Raw genomic sequence first — 19980 nt, forward strand, 5'->3', positions numbered from 1 at the left:
GCCGTCCATGCGGTGAACAGAGTGGCCGTAGATTTAGTGGCGGATATTTGGAAATTCCTCGAGTGGAAAATGGTGGTTAGATCAGTCAAATAGGAGTTCAGCCTTCCACAAATGACATCAGGAAAGGTACCTGACGCCAAGATCTTACATTCAATCATCCGCATACGTTACGATCTCAATGCCGTCTAGAGGGGGCGGAATACAGGAGAGATAGAGATTAAAAAGTTGCGAAGTTATCACCCCACCTTGGGGTGACACTTTAGACTTTTTGTTCCTGAATTTCACGTGCGATAGGCGTCGACACATTGGTCGATACAAGGTAGTCTGCTCGATATCCTTAAACAGCGTGGAGTGCTTGGCAGTATCAAAGGCTTTTGATAAGCCACGCGGTGCCATCACTGTTCTATCACACGGCTTGTTACCCTGCAGACATTTGGAAGATTGTTGGACGATTTTTTGATCAGATGATTCTTCTGCGCTTCTTTCCGTCGATCTTTTAGCGAATCTTTAGGTAAAATTCACCCACGCGAGTAATTTGCCATTCGTAGACGATTCTCAAAAATTATTGTTTATAATCAATCGCTACGACGAATCTTTTGCTATTTTTCTCGGCGATCTTTCAGCGAATTTGTCTTTATATTTTCTTCTTCTTAAGATCTTCCCTACGATTCGTCAGCGAATCTTGGTTGCGATTCGCATTGCATAAACACTTACTTTAGGTTGGTAATTCGCGGAAGATTTTTAGGCGCGCTCGTCTGCCACTAATTGATCTTCCAGTAGAATCGCGAATTATTCTTAATCGATAGAAAATGTTTGCAGGGTAAGGTTGTGTCCTCGACTTATGTATATGTGTCGATATAGAGTGCAGCGCTGTTGTCGTGCTGTGCTGCTTACGGAACCCGTGCTGATGATGGGCAATTGGATAGCTATTTCTGACACTGAGGAGAAATAAACCCTCAAGGGTCTTTGCTACGGGCGATAAAAGTGAAATCTGTCTGTACGATTCACCATTGCTGGCATCCTTGCCCGGCTTTATTTCCCAGGCTTCTGGAAAGATGTGGGTGGCTGGCGACAGGTTGAGAACTTTAATGAGATACTCCACCCGGCACATCCAGCTGTTTCCGCATTACCATGGGTATTCCATCAGAGCCCGACGCCTTGGATGATTGTAAATTGTGGTGGTTCATCATCGGCAGGAAGAGATATAATGCGTCTTTATACTCTTCTCTTCGATCTGTCACTCCCGGGATGCTCAACGGACTGTCGATTGAAATAACTTGCGCACCTCTTGGGATTAGTCAGCGTTATACCCCAAAACGTGACTGAGGTCCTATCTTCCTTCTATCCTATGATCGTATGTTGTAATCACTCTATCGTCCACAATAATTGAGCTAGAACGCTTATATTTTTGGACCTGAGTGTCTTTTTTCCATAGCAGATCAATATCGGATGGGGTATATCCGCCGACGTTTTGTTATAGACCCCATATAACGGTACTTTCGGATTTTCTGTATTTTGAGGTACCTCCGGCTTTTCTGTATTTTCAGGATTTTAGCTACCGTGGTGCAATGGTATGCACACTAGGGTTATGACTTTTTTACAACCTCATATCCCTGTATCATAGCGTGATGAGTTTTGTCATAAGATTACATAAAATCTTAATTATAAGGTGATTCGGTGAAAAAACCTCACGCACAAAATGATTTTAAAATTTGAATTTATCAAAATTATGGACAATTTTTTGAAGTCACTGAAAACAGATATATAATTGAAAATTAATTTTAGAGCCACATGAGATAATTAAAATGACAAAAATTTATTTCTCACTATTTTTCTTCAATTCTGAGAATCGTAAAAATGTCGTAAACGCTTTTATTCAAAAATATAATTTTTTAACAAAAAACAAAAAATTTAAAATTTTTTCAAAGTGACTTTTTTCGCGACTTTTTTAATATTTGAATGGAATAAACGTTATTATAGTTATTAGTAGGCTTATATTTATTCATTCGTGCAACAAAAAAATATTTTTTGAAAAAAAAAAAAAATTTCATTTCATATATTTTTTTCAAAAAATTATTTTTTTAAAATCGATTTGTGCGTGAACTTTTTTTATATTTCAATGGAATAAACGATAGCATAGTGATTAATAGACAAAAGTTCATTCATCCCTGCTACAGGAAATCATTTTTGAGGGAAAATGTCAAAAAGTCATAACCCTAATGCACACCCGCCTTGCACGCTGAATGTTGTGGGTTGGATTTCCCGACCAGTCAACATTAAATTTTCTACGGTGGCGAAATACCCCTCAGTAATATCGGCGAGATTTCCTGAGTATTTCAGCCATGTAAAACTTCTCTACAAGTGGTGTCTTAAGACACGCCGTTCGGACTCGGCGATAAACAGTAGGTCCCATATCATTCAGCTAATATGAATCGGGGTGCACTTGCCCATACATGGCAATGGAGACTTCTCTCATATCAACTACCTGTAATTTAACAGTTGATGTTCCTAGTGGTCACACAATATCTCGACCAAAAATTTTAACATGGGTACATGTTTCGGTATAGCCCCCATATAACGGCACTTCCCGATTTTCGGTATTATGAGGATTCTAGCCATATTTTTTACCTAACCGCCTGTAATTTGACAGATGAGGTTCTCAGTGGTCACAAAACTTTTCCACCAAAAATGGTCAACATAGGTCCACATTTTGGTATAGCCCCCATATAACGGTACCTACTCCTTTTCGGTATTTTTAGGATTATGCCACATTTTTTGGCCGAACTACCTGTACTTTGACATTTGAGTTTTTCAGTGGTTACAAATTTTCTCCGCAAAAAATTGTCACCATAAGACCATGTTTTGGTATAGCCCCCATATAAAGATACATCCCGATTTTAGGTGTTTTGAGGAGTTTAGCAACATTTGTTGACCGAACTATCTGTAATTTGACATTTGACGTTCCCAGTGGCCACAAAACTTCTCCACCAAAAATTGTCAAGATATGTCAACTAGGGTTATGACTTTTTTACAACCTCATATCCCTGTATCATAGCGTGATGAGTTTTGCCATAAGATTACATAAAATCTTAATTATAAGGTGATTCGGTGAAAAAACCTCACGCACAAAATGATTTTAAAATTTGAATTTATCAAAATTATGGACAATTTTTTGAAGTCACTGAAAACAGATATATAATTGAAAATTAATTTTAGAGCCACATGAGATAATTAAAATGACAAAAATTTATTTCTCACTATTTTTCTTCAATTCTGAGAATCGTAAAAATGTCGTAAACGCTTTTATTCAAAAATATAATTTTTTAACAAAAAACAAAAAATTTAAAATTTTTTCAAAGTGACTTTTTTCGCGATTTTTTTAATATTTGAATGGAATAAACGTTATTATAGTTATTAGTAGGCTTATATTTATTCATTCGTGCAACAAAAAATTATTTTTTGAAAACAAAATTTTTTTCATTTCATATATTTTTTCAAAAAATTATTTTTTTAAAATCGATTTGTGCGTGAACTTTTTTTATATTTCAATGGAATAAACGATAGCATAGTGATTAATAGGCAAAAGTTCATTCATCCCTGCTACAGGAAATCATTTTTGAGGGAAAATTTCAAAAAGTCATAACCCTAATGTCAACACTTTTATATAGCCCCATATATAGGTACCACCCGATTTAAGACATTTTAGATGCATTTTTATACCCTCAGCATTTATGCTAACGAGGGTACATACTCTTTCATACGGGCAAAATGTGTCTCATCGAAATAATAATTTTAGACCCCAAGTATGTTTGGATGAAATTCGTTTTAGACAATTTTGAGTCGATTTAGCCTTGTCCGTCCGTCTGTCTGGCTGGCTGGTGCGTTCCAAGATTTGTCTTTCGTAATATTTTGTCCAAACTTAGTTTAAGTTCGAAGATGGGTTATATAGGTCCACTCCTTCCGGTACCTCCCCCATAAAAGTTTGTGCGCACGATAACTCTTGAAGGGCTTAACCTATTAGGTCCATACTTTGCACATTGTGAAATTTCTTCCAGACATGGACTCAATCGGTCCACTCCTTCGGGTACCTTCCTCAGAAAATTTCGGAAAAGTTCAGTTTCAGTTGAGAAAATGGCCTGAAAGTGGCAAAAAACCCCTATAACACCGTGGAAACTCTCGAACGGATCTGCCGATTCGGCCCAAAATTTGGCCTTCCTAATATTTCAACCAAGCTTAGTTTAAGTTCGAAGATGGATTATATTGGTCCACTCCTTCCGGTACCTTGCCCACAAAAGTTTAAAAATGTTCGGAAAAATTGTGCGCACAAAACTCTTGATATATCCTAATATATATATACTAGATATAGATCAGGTTCGGATGTGGACCATATTTGTTTACTCCGTCGGATACCTCCCACAAAAAATTTTGGATAAGTTCACTTTAAGATCACTTTGATTTTTTTTAAAGCAGCTTGCATTCACTCCCTCAAATACGACGGTAAAAGTTTTTCAGGGGCAAGCCCATACTTCTTGAGAAAACAGCCCGAAAGTTGTAAAAACCCCCTATGGCGCCATATGTAGTGGCTGGAGGGCACGGTAATTCTCGAACTGATTAACCGATTTGGTCCAAAATTTGGCCTTCGTCATATTTTGTCCAAACTTAGTTTCAGTTCGAAGATGGGTAATGCACATGTTACTCAAATGGTATTCACGATATCTCTTGAACGGGACAACAAATTTGCATCTTTGGATCTCCTAATATTTCGTCCAAATTTGGTTTAACTTCTAAAATGGCCCATATCGGTCCTCTCCTTAGGGTACCTCCCCCACAAAAGTTCAACATTTGTGTTTAAGTGCAGTTTAGGGTCTGTTCGAAGATCCTTGAAAATGTATACCAATGCTGTTCGTTGTGGCCCTGTTTACAGCGATGTTATGTTTTCCGTGGACAAGTCCGTGGACTGGTCTAAAAGTTATACGATGACCCACTGAAATTACTAGTGGGCGCGAAATCTAAATTCACATAGCCTGAGGGTATATCTCTTTGGCAAAGCCGACTGACACTTTTTTACTTGATTGACCTTATTTAAAATTTTTTTCATCAATAGAAAAAATTGCATTCATTTTCGCAACACGAAATCATTTTTGAGAAAAAAGGTCAAAAAGTCATAACCCTAATATACATACATACATAAATTTCAAAGTCTTGAAGAAGAATATTAAACACATGCCATTATTTATTTACAGCTTTACTGGCCTAGCTACTAAAAACTTTGCCGATATTGCTCTCATCAAACTTAATTCACCATTTAGTTTCAATGAATTTGTACTGGCGATATGCTACGAACCGCCCTCTCACACCAACCAGGATGTTGTCCATTCGAATGTTGTGGGCATTGTTACCGGCTATAATGACCAGGATGACAAATTGGAACTAGTTCAAATGACAACCGAGGGATACAATGAATGCAAATATCACGATTTCATAAAGGATACTCTTGCGGAGGATAAATTTTGTCTACACAATAATGTTTTCTCTGGACTTTGTCCAGGCGATAGCGGAGGTTCTTTTGCCAAAGAAAAAGATGAAAGATTCAATATATTGGGCATCATCAGTTTAACACCATCAACTGAAAATGGATGCGCTCGCAAAGGTTATGTAGCTGTGACAAATGTCAAATATATGCGACCCGATTTATATGATACATTGAGAATAGAATGGCAGGAGGATTATCTACGTTTTTAGAATAATAATGTGCCTAGAAATATTGCAATATTTGCTAATAAGAAACACTTAAGAACAAATCATGTTAAAAACTGATGTACTGATAAAATTACATTAAGATAATATTCAAGCAAAAATTTAAAAAAAAAAAAATTAATTTCCATCTATGAATACTCAGAATAAAGCCCTAAACACATCCAACGTTTGTATAAAGTTTTGTGTCATTTCTGGTAGATGAATAAAAGACAATTTTTCTTTATTCTTCTACCAGAAATGACACAAAACTTTACCTTGAAAACATTTAAGATTAAGATTCTGTGGCATTAAAACATACAGTAATTTTATAAAAAAATTTTCTGGATAATCCTGCGTTAAATTACCAAATTTATTGAAAATAAACAATTTTGTACAATTCCGAAAGAATTTCTTAAACATTTTTGCCACCAAACTTTTTTATACACAAAATCTTGATTGCTGATAAAAAAAACCACGCCACTTTGTGCGAACTTGAACTTCGGGTGGTGTTCCACTCCACCTTCGGGTGTTGTTCCACTGCACCTCCGGGTGTTGTATCACTCCACCTTGGGGTGTTGTTCCACTCCACCTCCGGGTGTTGTTCCACTCCACCTTCAGGTGTTGTTCCACTCCACCTTCGGGTGTTGTTCCACTAGTCAGTACTCGTAGTATACTGTAATGTTAAGAAGAACCAATACTAACTAACCGCGAGCCGTGGGCCCGAGCAACCATACCAACACCGAGTGTCCGAACAGCTACAACATGAATCACCGAGTTGCCGAACCCGGAATCACCGAGTGGCCGAACACATACGAATCACCGAATGGCCGAGCCCTGAACACCGAGTGGCAGAACACATACCAACTCCGAGTGGCCGAACATCTACAACACGTATCACCGAGTGGCCGAACACATACGAACCCCGAGTAGCCCAACATCTACCGCACGAATCATGGAGATCCCGAACCCCTAGTAGCCGAACATATACAACACGAATCATCGTGATCCCGAATATCTTCAAATCGCCTACTACCGAACAGCTAATCATCGAGTTCCCGATTATCTTCAAATCGCCTACTACCGAACAGCGAGTTCCCTATCATCAAATCATTTACTACTACAGCAACGAATCCCCATGCCGGTCGTTCTTTCGTCTATTACTGAACACAGAGTCATCCAGCTCCAGGGCATCTGCGAATCGACGCATCCAAACCTAATAACGAGTCGTTGGGCCTTACCACTCCACCAGCCACTTACCTCATAGGAAGCTTCCAGAATCCAAGTTGCCGATCCTCCAGTCAGTTAACCGACCTACCAGTTGATATTTAAACCCTCCTTATAGTATTTAAACATCAATAGATTATAAATTAGTTTTACATCAATAAATATCCGATTTAACCCCCAGAAAAGGGAGAATACTAGTCTTAGTATTCCGTAAGGTTTAGTGGGCCTTTATGTCGACCTTAGACACGACTAAGTCTACCCCAGCCTACGAGAAAACGACGTTACAACAAGCCTCCAATTAATACTTTAAAGCAAACTAATAAGATCTGCACAGGTAATTATCGACAAAAGAATGATCGTGGAATTCATAAGATCATTTTTCCATAGTCCCCTTGTGGCCACAATTTGCACCACATTCCAGGCCAGTTTTTTTTTTTTTTAATTATCCGCTGAATATAAACCATTAACTGGTGTCTCATTTTGTTGCTAAACACAACCCTTGCTAATGAAGGAACAGGTGTCATCTGGTAAACCAGTGTTAAGTGGAATCCACTAATGAAGAAATATTCCCCGAACTAATGGTCTGCATCATCGCAGAACGTTAACTAAATTTCCTCATAATGAGTCCACCTTTATAACCTCTAAATTGAATTACACCAACTGAATTACATCATCGATCCAGAAAATTTGACCACACTTCTATTACTAGTACTAGTACTACCGAACCCCAAGTTGCACGATTTCGAATTGTGTAGTATCATTAAGCACAATTAATAATTTTGCTTTCATTGACACAAGCGTCCAGATCGATATATTCGAGGCATCGACGAAATCAAACGGACCGGAAAAAGTGGTAAGTCACTTAAAATTGTGTTTCATATTTAACTATATTCTTTAGTGAATTTGAAATCGTTAAGGGTCAAAAAAACAAAATTCAAGAAACAGAAAACTTAAAACGTTGGTGTTCGGGTAAGGGTATACTTTTATCTTATCTTATATTTGTTAGTAATCTCCAAATCTTACCAAAATATTTACTTGTTCTTTAAACCTCAATTGTTCCCTATTCAAATCGACATCCCTTAACATTAGGTCTGTACGATAACTTCGCAAGTAAAAAGATACATACACACATTTATAGATGGTGGTGGTTATTTATTTATTATTTGAAATGCCAAGAACAAAAGCAACACCAGACGCATAGGTACATAAAAAACAACAGATGAAAGAAAGAAAAACGGAATGGAATAATTAATAACAGAAGTACATAATTATTTAGTGCCACACATTAATTTTACTATAAGAAAACAAATAAATCACTTTTAAATATAAAATACAGGGAACATCATTAAACGTCGTGAAATAAAACACATTCTTCTGCCACATTGAAAATCATCAGCGGAAAATGGGTATCTGTAATGTGAGAAATAGTACATCCATATATATTTCAAATATATAAAATGTTTTGATGTTATTACCAATATCACATGCGGCTGCTTCTTTGTCCAATAAAATATTCTTATTATCCTTTTTCATATTCGTGAATTCAATTATAAAATGTATTGGTAATTCAATTTACTTGAAAAGCACCTTTACTTTAAGAAAACACACAAACACAGATTTATGCACTACCGATCCACATACAACGACTGCTTTAAAGGAACTGCCAAAATAAACCAAACTGATGGTTAAAAAATGTTATCTGCCTTCCTAAACCAAATGTGTTCTTCTTTGACACAGCGGTGCCGAAGTTTTTCGGCAAACTACACACACACGACCCGAATGCATAGAAAGAGCGTACGAAAAAGAGATAATGTTTTGATTTGTTTTTGTTTTGTAGCGTGCGTGCATAAAAACACACTAACACACAGTCATAAGTTGCCAATAGTTTGTTCTCTTTTTGGTCACGTCTGTCCTAAACCACCAAGCAGAAAAAACATGAGAACTCGTACCGTTTTTTTCTTTCCCTCTTCGTTTGTTAGGTTCATAAAAATTAGCAACAAAAAACAGTAACAAACTTACATACAGGCCTTCACCCGAGCACAAATAAATAAACAAGCCAAATGCCACACAAACGCTCCATCCCTTCATGCCGCAAAAATTCCATGACCATGCTTTGAAATATACATAGCAACGACACTCACATATCAAGAAAAAAAAAAACACAGCACATTGTTGTAGCGCTCTCTTTATGCCCTAAAAATGTTGTTTCTCTCGCTCTTGAGAGCGAGAACATGCGACAAACGTTGAAAACCATTTTAACTACAGAAATTTATTAATAACCATAAACAAATTTCAATAAATTATTTGTTTGACATCGTTTATTGATCGCTTTTTAGTAACATTTTCATGTTTGATAAACATTTTCCCTATATATTCGTAATACTTTATCGCCATTCGACAAAAATATGGTGATAAAGTTTTTAATCAAAATTTTCTAGGTGGCTTTTTTTTCTGTGTAGGAAAAGTCAATTGTGAAAAATTAACTGTAGGTGGAGTTAACCTCTGTTGCTACGATATCATAACAACATTCTGTTAAACGAAAACTGTTACTCATTGGAATATTGACAAGAAAAACATTAAAACTCAATTTTTACGGCGTTGACTTTGGTTTTTTTATTAAATAAAAAATAGTGAAGAAACAAATTTTAGCCACAAAACACGACGTTTATGTTTTCTGTCGCGAGAAATGGGAATCAAAAACGATTGGCATTGTTGTTATCAATTCCAGTGAGTTGTGTAGCCATCTGAAACCAAAATGTGGAACTATTAGCATATGTTTTTGAAAAATGCATTTCTTCTAGTCTTTACTTCTCTACGTTTTTGTTTATCTTGTAATTATTTTAATAACCAAATGTTTGTTAATGTTTTTGCCAAGAATTGCAAAGTCCGCCACAAAACATTCGAATTGAAATCAGCTGATCAAACTTGCAAATTCTTACAAGGAAAATTTTGCTTGCAAAAACTTGTAAGTTCTCAGCAACAAAAGTCTCCAAAACTCTCCAAAATTCTCTCACAATTCTCTCCAAATTCGCTCTCTTTTACCTTACAAGTTTGTTATCGAACAGCATTTTGTAAAAGTTTTTACAAATTTGTACAAACTTTTGGGTTATCGCACATACCTATTATAAGATTCAATTGATCACAACTATTTTAAATCTAACATCATTAAACAAACTTATGTTCTGTTCCAGAACCTGCAAGAAGCTACTATTTTTTACTACGATAACATTTTTTCCTTTATGTTATCGGCAAAAATAGTAAAAATTAGTAGATTCTTGCAGTACTGGAACATGCCATTAATTTACAACCTAATTATAAAGCTAATAATCATATACAAAGGTTCTCATGGTAGAACAATAAAAGGTAACAGCAATACCCAGCTGACTGTAGTGCGACTCTCTTAACTTATTTTTTGAGTTACCGACAAAAATCGGTAAAATTAAATGCTTAAAATTTCCGTAATTAACGATATTATTCGGTAAGTTAACAACCAATAAAAAGTAGTAGTAAAGTTCTACCGATAGCTGTTGTCAACATTTATTTCAACTTTTCATTCATAATTTTGCGTTTTAATGTTAACGATTTTTGTCGGTAACTCAAAAAATGAATTGGAGAATCGCACTACTGAACTGGGATGTAATGTTAGTGTCAAATTCCATACGACATTTTATATATTTATTTCTATGTTCGATGTATATTAGGGATATATATTTTTTGAGGAACAAATTTATTCATCAGAAAAAAAAACTATTTCCCATAAAGGCTTCTTCATATCATTGACATGTAATCTCCTCCAGGTGCGAACGGCGTGCCGTACACTAAAACACCGCTTATAGAGGCCGTACAATATTTGTTAATATGTGTGTTATTTTGTTAAACTTGAAAAGAAGAAAGCCCTAATAAACGTGTGCTATTTTGATTTCAAAAAGAAAAGATTGAAGCAGCTTCTCCTTTTTCGATGAATTACCAGCGACTCCAAACATTTTTGCAAGAATTCTACTTTCTGCTAGAAATTATGCATTATGATATGGAAACATTCAAATTGAAAATCTAACGAGTTTTCATTCATGTTTTCCAAAATATTCAAAAAAAATGTGAAAAAAGATTTGTTTTTTAAATTCCAATAATTTATAGACATTTACTTATTTTGTTTACATTTACCGTTGACACTAACATTGCAAACAAAAACAAATTTCTATGTGGTTGTTGTTTTTATTGTAGTATTTACTTTACCTGGTTTGTTCTACCATGATTGTAGCTTAATGTATTTTCGTGTACTATAAATGAATTTTACAAAACTAAATATTACACAGAAAAAAAACCACCCCGGAAATTGTGATTAAAAGCTTTATCGCCATATTTTTGTCGAATGGCGATAAAATATTACGAATATATTGAGAAAATGTTTATCAAACGTGAAAATGTTACTAGAATGCAATCGATAAACGACTTCAAACAAATAATTTATTGAAATTTGTTTATGGTTATTAATAAATTTATGTTGTTAAAATGGTTTTCATCGTTTGTCGCATGTTCTCGCTCTCAAGAGCGAGAGAAAAAAACTTTTTTATAGCATAGAGAGAGAGAGATAGAGCGCTACAACAATGTGCTGTGGTTTTTCTTGAGATGTGAGTATTGTTGCTATGTTTATTTCAAAGCATGGTGATGACATTTTTGTGGCATGGAGGTATGATGCGTTTGTGTGGCATTTGGTTTGTTTATCTACTTGTGCTCGGGTGAAGGCTTGTATGTATACCAGCCAAGATCACCCATATACGCTAACGTGACTGCAACAACAACATACGTTTTCTTTATTCTCATCTGTAGTGGCTAAACAAAAGAAGTACTCGCTCAGAGAGCCTAATGCACAAAATATTTTGAGCACCACCGATGTATACAATAAGTTTGTTACTCTTTTTTGTTGCTGTTTTTTATGAACCTAACAGAAGAAAAGGGAAAGAAACAAATGGTACGAGTTCTCATGTTTTGTTCTGTTTGGTGGTTAGGAAAGACAGAGAACATTTGTTAACCATAAGTTTGTTTTATTGTGGCAGTTACTTTAAAGCAGGGGTGCTCAAAATAATTGGTGTATTTGTAGTGGTAGGACACTCTCCCCATTGCTAAGCAATGGCAAATCATAAATAAAGAGAGAATACGTATGGTTTGTTTTTACGCTACCGTAAGGAAGCGAGCACCAATGCTTTAAATTAGTCATCGTGTGTTGATCGGTAGTGCAGAAATAAATCAGTGTTTGTGTGTTTTCTTAGAGTAAATATGCTTTTCAAGTAAATTAAATGCCCAGTACATTTTATGACTGGAACTTTATTTTACAATTGAATACTAGTGTTGGGCAATAGGGTTATGACTTTTTTACAACCTCATATCCCTGTATCATAGCGTGATGAGTTTTGTCATAAGATTACATAAAATCTTAATTATAAGGTGATTCGGTGAAAAAACCTCACGCACAAAATGATTTTAAAATTTGAATTTATCAAAATTATGGACAATTTTTTGAAGTCACTGAAAACAGATATATAATTGAAAATTAATTTTAGAGCCACATGAGATAATTAAAATGACAAAAATTTATTTCTCACTATTTTTCTTCAATTCTGAGAATCGTAAAAATGTCGTAAACGCTTTTATTCAAAAATATAATTTTTTAACAAAAAACAAAAAATTTAAAATTTTTTCAAAGTGACTTTTTTCGCGACTTTTTTAATATTTGAATGGAATAAACGTTATTATAGTTATTAGTAGGCTTATATTTATTCATTCGTGCAACAAAAAAATATTTTTTGAAAAAAAAAAAAAATTTCATTTCATATATTTTTTTTAAAAAATTATTTTTTTAAAATCGATTTGTGCGTGAACTTTTTTTATATTTCAATGGAATAAACGATAGCATAGTGATTAATAGACAAAAGTTCATTCATCCCTGCTACAGGAAATCATTTTTGAGGGAAAATGTCAAAAAGTCATAACCCTATTGGGCAATCTCGTTCGTTGAGCGGATCGATCTTTTTTATTCCGTTCACCAAAAAGATCCGGATCTTTCATTTCGTTCTTTGGCTATTTTTCGTTCAATAAAACATTTCAGGCTATCATTTTTTTGTGAATATCGTTAGTTATTGGTCTGTTCCTTTACTTCTTAAACTGGCAAAACCGGCAAAAGTAGTAAAAGTTGAAAACTGCTGCCATATGAACTGTATGGTGTCTAAAGTAAAGGAACGCTTTTCGAGTAAAAAGTGGCAAAACTTGAAGATTCTTGAACGTAAAGGAACAGAGCTTATCTGCATCAATATTCAATAGTCGTTTTATCAGTCTTAAAAATAAGCCAAAATGTCTTTCCATTCAATATAGAAAAACTAATTTTTATACCCTACACCACTATGTGGAAAGGGTATTATAAGTTTGTTTTGGTAAAAATTCATGTAACACCGCGATAAAACATAGTTTTTAGTTTGCCTGGAAAACTGGTTCGCTTAACTAAAAATAAATACTTTGGCATATTATCGTTTTTACTACAACTAAACAAGAACTACCATTTTAGCTTGAAATGCGAATTGCATTGCAGACTTCGACTTATGAATGAAATTGAAAAAAAAAACTCCAGTAATTTATAAAACAAACAAAAAAGTTTCGTCTGTCTGTAAGTTTGTCCGGCTGTTGGGACAGACATAAATACCATTATGTGTTTCAATTTTAGAAAAGAAAAAATGATCCAGAAAAAGCAAATATTTTGGAGTTTTTTGTTTTGTTTTGATCGTAAACATATAATTAGTAGAGATGGTGTTTACCGGGTAGAAAACGGTGACCTATGTTGACAAATGTTTGCAAGGACATTTTATACTTATTGAGGACTCACTGTGCCAAATTACATCCAATTTGGTTGTAAAATGTGGCTAATGGATGAAAAATACCTTAAATCGGGAGGTACGGCTATATGGGGGCTATACCAAAACATGGACCCAGGGACTCCATTTTCAATACCTTTAATACTATTGATATAAAAAAGTTTTGAGCCAAATTTTGTCAGCCAAAGTCAAGTCGTTCGACAGTAAAAGAGTTTTTACCCACTTTTGGGTAAATACTCAAAATCGGGGTACCCTTATATGGGGGCTATTAGAAAACGTTGACCTATGTTGACAAATTTTTGCAAGGATATTTTCTACATATTGAGAACTCACTGTGCCAAATTTCAGCCAATATGATTGTACAATGAGGCTAATAAGTAAAAAATACCTTAAGTCGGGAGGTACGGATATATGGGGGCTATATCAAAACATGGACCCAGAGACCCCATGTTCAGTACCAGAAGTTCTTTTGACATCAAAAAGACTTATGCCAAGTTTTGTCAGCCTACGTCAAATGGTTCGGCAGTTAAAGACTTTTTACCCAACATTTGGGTAAATACTCGAAATCAGGCTACCTTTATATGGGGGCTACAAGAAAACGTGGAGCTATGTTGACAGATTTTTGCAAGGATATTTTCTACATAAATAGAACTCACTGTGCCAAATTTCAGCCAATATGATTGTACAATGAGGCTAATAGGTAAAAAATACCTTAAATCGGGAGGTACGGATATATGGGGGCTATATCAAAACATGGACCCAGAGACCCCATTTTCAATGCTAGATATTCTCTTGATATAAGTAAGATTTGAGCCAAATTTTGTCAGCCTACGTCAAGTGGTTCCGCAGTTAATGAGTTTTTACCCAACACTTGGGTAAATACTCGGGTATTTACCCAAGTATTTACCCACTTGTTTAAAGCAGGGTTTCGGAGTCGGAGTCGGAGTCTACGAGTCGGAGTCGAGCAATTTTGCTGGAGTCGGAGTCGGAGTCTGAGTCGGAAAAAATAACTCGACTCCGACTCCGGGCAAAATTTTTTTCCACGTTATAGGAACATAATATTAAATTTGGAACAAGAACATTTTTTTTAATCATTATTTATTAAAAGAAAATTAAAAGAAAACTTATATGCAAACGGTATTTTATCCTAATTTAAAGGACAATTCACAGGATATTTACTATCCTCTGAAGTGTAGTCTATTCATCCCTATTTTGTTGATCCAAATGATTCTTTACATTTTTGCAAACAAAAGTAAAGTTCTACGACAATAAAATTAAGATTGGACCTTTAACCTCTTTCGTCAGAAGTCTTACTGGTCTTCTCACAAAGGTCTATTGGAATTCTCATCCTGTTTTTTATGAGAAATGATCCTTGTCCTCTATTAAAGACATTGTGGTCTTTATGTATTTCGGTAAATTTAGCATAATCTATTAACTATATATGAAATTCTGATTAAATTCGTTGTTTGTCAACGACAGATTCATCCCGCCATAACTCAGAAGTCTGACAAACGGCGAATCTTTCTTCTAGGATTCTTTATGTACTCAATGAGGGCATTAGATGTAGACATTCAAATAACTGGATCTGTCCGCCAGGAACATACATAGTTCATGTGTATCCGAGTTTTCTACGCAATCAATACGAAATTCAATGAAATACATAATCATACAGTTTTCATGAGGAAGGATCGCGTAAAAGTGATAAAGCACAATGGAAACATGACAATATCGATTTCTTGTCTTAGTGGACCGACCCTACATAAAATTTACCTAGCAACATTTTTGTAGAATATTTTCATGCTAATTTCTTCGTGTGCTAATTTTTCAGTTCCAGAAAACATCTGTCTGCCTATGTGATGGGTTGTTTACACAATATATCTCAAATATTTCAATAAAATTATCCACTCCACACCAAAGTTCAAAATGTGAGCGCTGAATTTTTGTATAAATATCATAGCTCAGAATATGTGATCAAATTTTTAAGTCGATCGGAACAATATTGCAATAGTATAAGCGTTGGATGGGAACAATTTATTTTATATTGTATGCAGCAAATAAACTGTGTTTTTCTCGAAATCGGCCACCAAAAAATATTACAATTGGCTTATCAGTTTTCGAGGTAGAGTTGGTTGGCACCGCAAAATGCTTTAATAAAAACAGGGATTCGTAGACGGTCTCTAAACTTCGTAATATTTTTCGCTTTCAGATGAAGAAAAAAATCACGCAAAAAGTTACGTAGTTTTCTCGGAAAAAATCATGAATAATGGCTTTTCTTGAGCTTTACAACTGGGGGTCTCCTTTTAAGACTAAGCGCACTAAAATGTTGGGTTACATCCAGTTTGAATTGCTTATAATTTTTATTGCATGTAGTCCTTACGATTTGTATTGCCCCTTCATTTCCCAATTTTACCGATCCCTTTTATGTTTTTCTTGTAGTTTCAGATTATTTTCTTTTTCTTTTTTGGAGTCTACACAAATGATTTTTGTTTATGTAATTGAATTAATTGAGCTATCCTCACCTAAGGAGTTTGTATTGAAAAAGTGATATCTAGCGAAGTCCACACACATCCAACCAATATGCTACGATCGTTTCGCTGGTGGTTTAGTTCAGCTTATCAGGCATATTAGATGTGGTGCTAGACAAAGGCTGAGTTTGAAAACTTGTATATACACTAACTAAACTTATTACAAATTTACAGTTGTGAAGTATTTTTGAAGCCTGTTTTTACTATGAAGTCAGCCTAGTGTCTCTGGTATTCCTAATATCCTTCTTCAATACACACACATACAGTGGTGTGAAAAATAATGAGGACAGTTTTTCGTTTTAGTAAAAATAAGTTGATATTATTTTTTGTGATTCTTTCCTGTAAGTAAAAGTTTAAAATTAATTAATTTCTATTCATTAAATGTTAAATCTACCGGTATTTTTTAGTTTTTCTTTGCAAGTATGGGTAAAAATACGCATTGTTATCACGCTACTCGAGAAATCATTAAATGTTTACGTAAAGAGGGAAATTCATACAGAAAAATTACAGAAAAAGCTTAGAATCTTTAAAAACAATGGTGGAGGATGCAGCTAAGTGAACTTCAAAGATAAAAGTCGTAGCAGAAATCCAAAAGTTGCTCCTGTAATAATAAATGCGTTATTCGATGATTAAAAAAAAGATCCTTTTACCACATCTTTACAAATGAAAAACTACTTAAATATTAATTTTGACGCATCAACAAGTCCTAAAACCCTCTGTGGTGGCCACATTAGAGCTCACAGTGCCAGAAAAGTATCATTTTAATTGCGTACCATTCTTTGGTCTGATGAAACCAAATATATTTTTTTGTTCCGATAGAGGAGTTTATCAGGGTTGAAGACCTAAAAATCAAAAATATATAGCTCAAAATATACTCTGATGGCGGCTAAATATGGCAGAGGTAACAGCATGGTGTGGGGCTCATTTTCTTACTATGCTGTGGGGTCTCTATACAGTATTCAAAGTGTTTTTGAAATCACCAGATTACATTGAAATTTTGAAAAATATAATTCTTCCGTATGCTGAAGGGGGTGGCCTCTCAAATGAGTCTTCCGCAAGGTTAATGACCCAAAAATGACGGCGAGGTGTTCCAGGATAATTAAGTTAAGTTGTTATAATGGCCCATACAATCCCTTGATTTGAACCCGATTGAAAAATGTTGTGGAATGAAGTTAAAAAATCAAGCAGGGGAAAGTGTCCATCAAATTATGGCGACCTTTGGCAACTTATACAGGTTGCGTAGGACGCGAGAAGTGCCAAAATTTGGTCGACTCGATGCCCAGACGATGCGCTTCCCTTTAAGAAAACAAAGGATCGTCTACAAAGTATTAATGACACTGAAACACTTTATCTAACATTCTTTAGTAAAAACCTGCATTAATTTCTTTCAAGTTTGGTCCTTATTAAAATATGTCATGAAGTGTCCTTATTATTTTTCACACACCAAACTACGACAATTCGCATAAAATATAAATGATCAATAAAATATGGTCACAAGCAATCAAAATATTTTTATAATACTTTTCTTAACATTTTAAGAAAACAATAAATTTTATATTATTTTAAGTTTCTTTGACCTTTTTGAATCTTTTTGTATGATTTTTAAGACTTCGTCTTATCGGGCTATTAGGTCTACGTTTATCAATGAAAAATAAAGACTATTTATTCCATTTTTCTACCCGACGTTTCGTTGGGATTTTCCAACATCTTCAGGGGTAATTTTTTATTAATAAATAATCTTTCGTCAGTTTTACATTTAAATTTAGTCAATTGGAGGTTATAAAAAAACAACACAACAAATAAAATAAAAATAAATGTAACAAGTAAGAACGGCGTTAAGTTCGGCCGGGCCGAACTTGTTATACCCTCCACCACAAGTTGTATTGAAGTAAAATGGAATAATTTGTTTCCTTTCGTGTATGAAGAAGACTTAATACTAAATTTCAGCAATTTCGGTAAAACAATGTGAGGCACCATTCTATGTGGGCTATTTCAAAACGTCGATTCATACCGACAAATTTCTTACGGAAAGTTTTTAGGCTCAAAGAAGACTAAATACCAAATTTCCTATATTTCGGTAAGAGAATTTGGCTAAAACTTAAAAAATACCGAAAATCAAGAAGTACGCTTCTATGGGGATATAGGAAGACGTGGACCTATACTGATAATACTCTTCTGGAATATTTTCTCTTGGAAGACGAAATAACGAATTTCAGCCATTTCGGTTGGATATTGACGTCGCAGTCTTCAGTATTACGAAAATCGGGAGGTACCGAAAATCGGGAGGTACATATTTCTGGCGAACAGTTTTATATCACATTGAAGACTAAATACCAAATTCCAGCCATTTTGGTGGAATATTGAACACCCAACCTTCAAAACACGAAAAATCGGGAGGTACCTTTCCATGGGGGCTATATAAAGGCGTGAACCTATACCGACAAGTTTAAAGGGGAAGTTTGAGTACCCCCAACGAAGTCTAAATACCAAATTTCAGCCATGTCGAAGGAATATTGAAGCCACAACCTTCAAAATACCGAAATTCGGGAGGTACCGGCCTATGGGGGCTATATGAAGACATGGACCGACACCGACAAAATTCTGGGAGAAAGTTTTGTACCCCTAAAGAAGACTACGTGCCAAATTTCACCCATTTTGGTAGGATAATGAAGCTAAAACCTTCAAAATACCGAAAATCGGGAGGTACCGTTTTATGGGGGCTATAAGAAGGTGTGGACCGATACCAACAAAATTCTAGGGGAAAGTTTTATACCCCTAAAGAAGACTACGTACCAAATTTCAGCCATTTCGGTGTGATAATGAAGCGAAAACCTTCAAAATACCGAAAAACGGGAGGTACCGTTCTATGGGGGCTATATGAAGGTATGGACCGACACCGACCAAATTCTGGGAGAAAGTTGTGTACCCCTAAAGAAGACTACGTACCAAATTTCAGCCATTTTGGTAGGATAATGAAGCTAAAACCTTCAAAATACCGAAAATCGGGAGGTACCGTTCTATGGGGGCTATATGAAGGTGTGGACCGATACCGACAAAATTCTAGGGGAAAGTTTAATACTCCTAAAGAAGACTACGTACCAAATTTCAGCCATTTCGGTGTGATAATGAAGCGAAAACCTTCAAAATACCGAAAAACGGGAGGTGCCGTTCTATGGGGGCTATATGAAGGTATGGACCGGCACCGACAAAATTCTGGAAGAAAGTTTTGTACCTCTAAAGAAGACTACGTACCAAATTTCAGCCATTTCGGTGTGATAATGAAGCTAAAACCTTAAAAATACCGAAAATCGGGAGGTACCGTTCTATGGGGGCTATATCAAAACGTGGACCGATATATCCCATTTTCAATACCAACCATCCTGCATGTAATAGCAACTTCTGTACCAAATTTTGACTCTCTATCTTTAAAATTGCGAGCTGTATCTTGATTTCAACAGACAGACAGACGGACAAGGTCAAATCGACATAGAATTTTATGCTGATCAATAATATATATACTTTATAGGGTCTCCGACGAATATTTCGATGTGTTACAAACGGAATGACAAATTTAATTATACCCTCCATATGGTGGAGGGTATAAAAATAATTAAAATGTATAAATGTAAATATCA

General features: G+C 35.2%; 1 protein-coding gene across 5 annotated transcripts in view; it reads left to right on the top strand.

The window, feature by feature from the left end:
* Nucleotides 1-6144, top strand: part of LOC141404098 (modular serine protease-like) — a 76216-nt gene extending 70072 nt beyond the window's left edge. For 4 of the 5 annotated variants that reach the window (XM_073987394.1, XM_073987402.1, XM_073987429.1 and 1 more), the window contains one exon: nucleotides 5244-5922. In XM_073987394.1, the coding sequence (XP_073843495.1) occupies nucleotides 5244-5742 (499 nt within the window). In that variant the 3' untranslated portion in view covers nucleotides 5743-5922. Of the gene's footprint in view, nucleotides 1-5243 lie in introns of all 5 variants that reach the window. The other variant, XM_073987411.1, reaches the window with a different exon arrangement.
* The last annotated feature ends 13836 nt before the right edge of the window (nucleotides 6145-19980 follow it).

This window comes from Musca autumnalis, unplaced genomic scaffold (assembly GCF_047663935.1).
Source record: "Musca autumnalis isolate F117 unplaced genomic scaffold, ASM4766393v1 scaffold_1, whole genome shotgun sequence".
In the NCBI taxonomy this organism is placed as follows: domain Eukaryota; kingdom Metazoa; phylum Arthropoda; class Insecta; order Diptera; family Muscidae; genus Musca; species Musca autumnalis.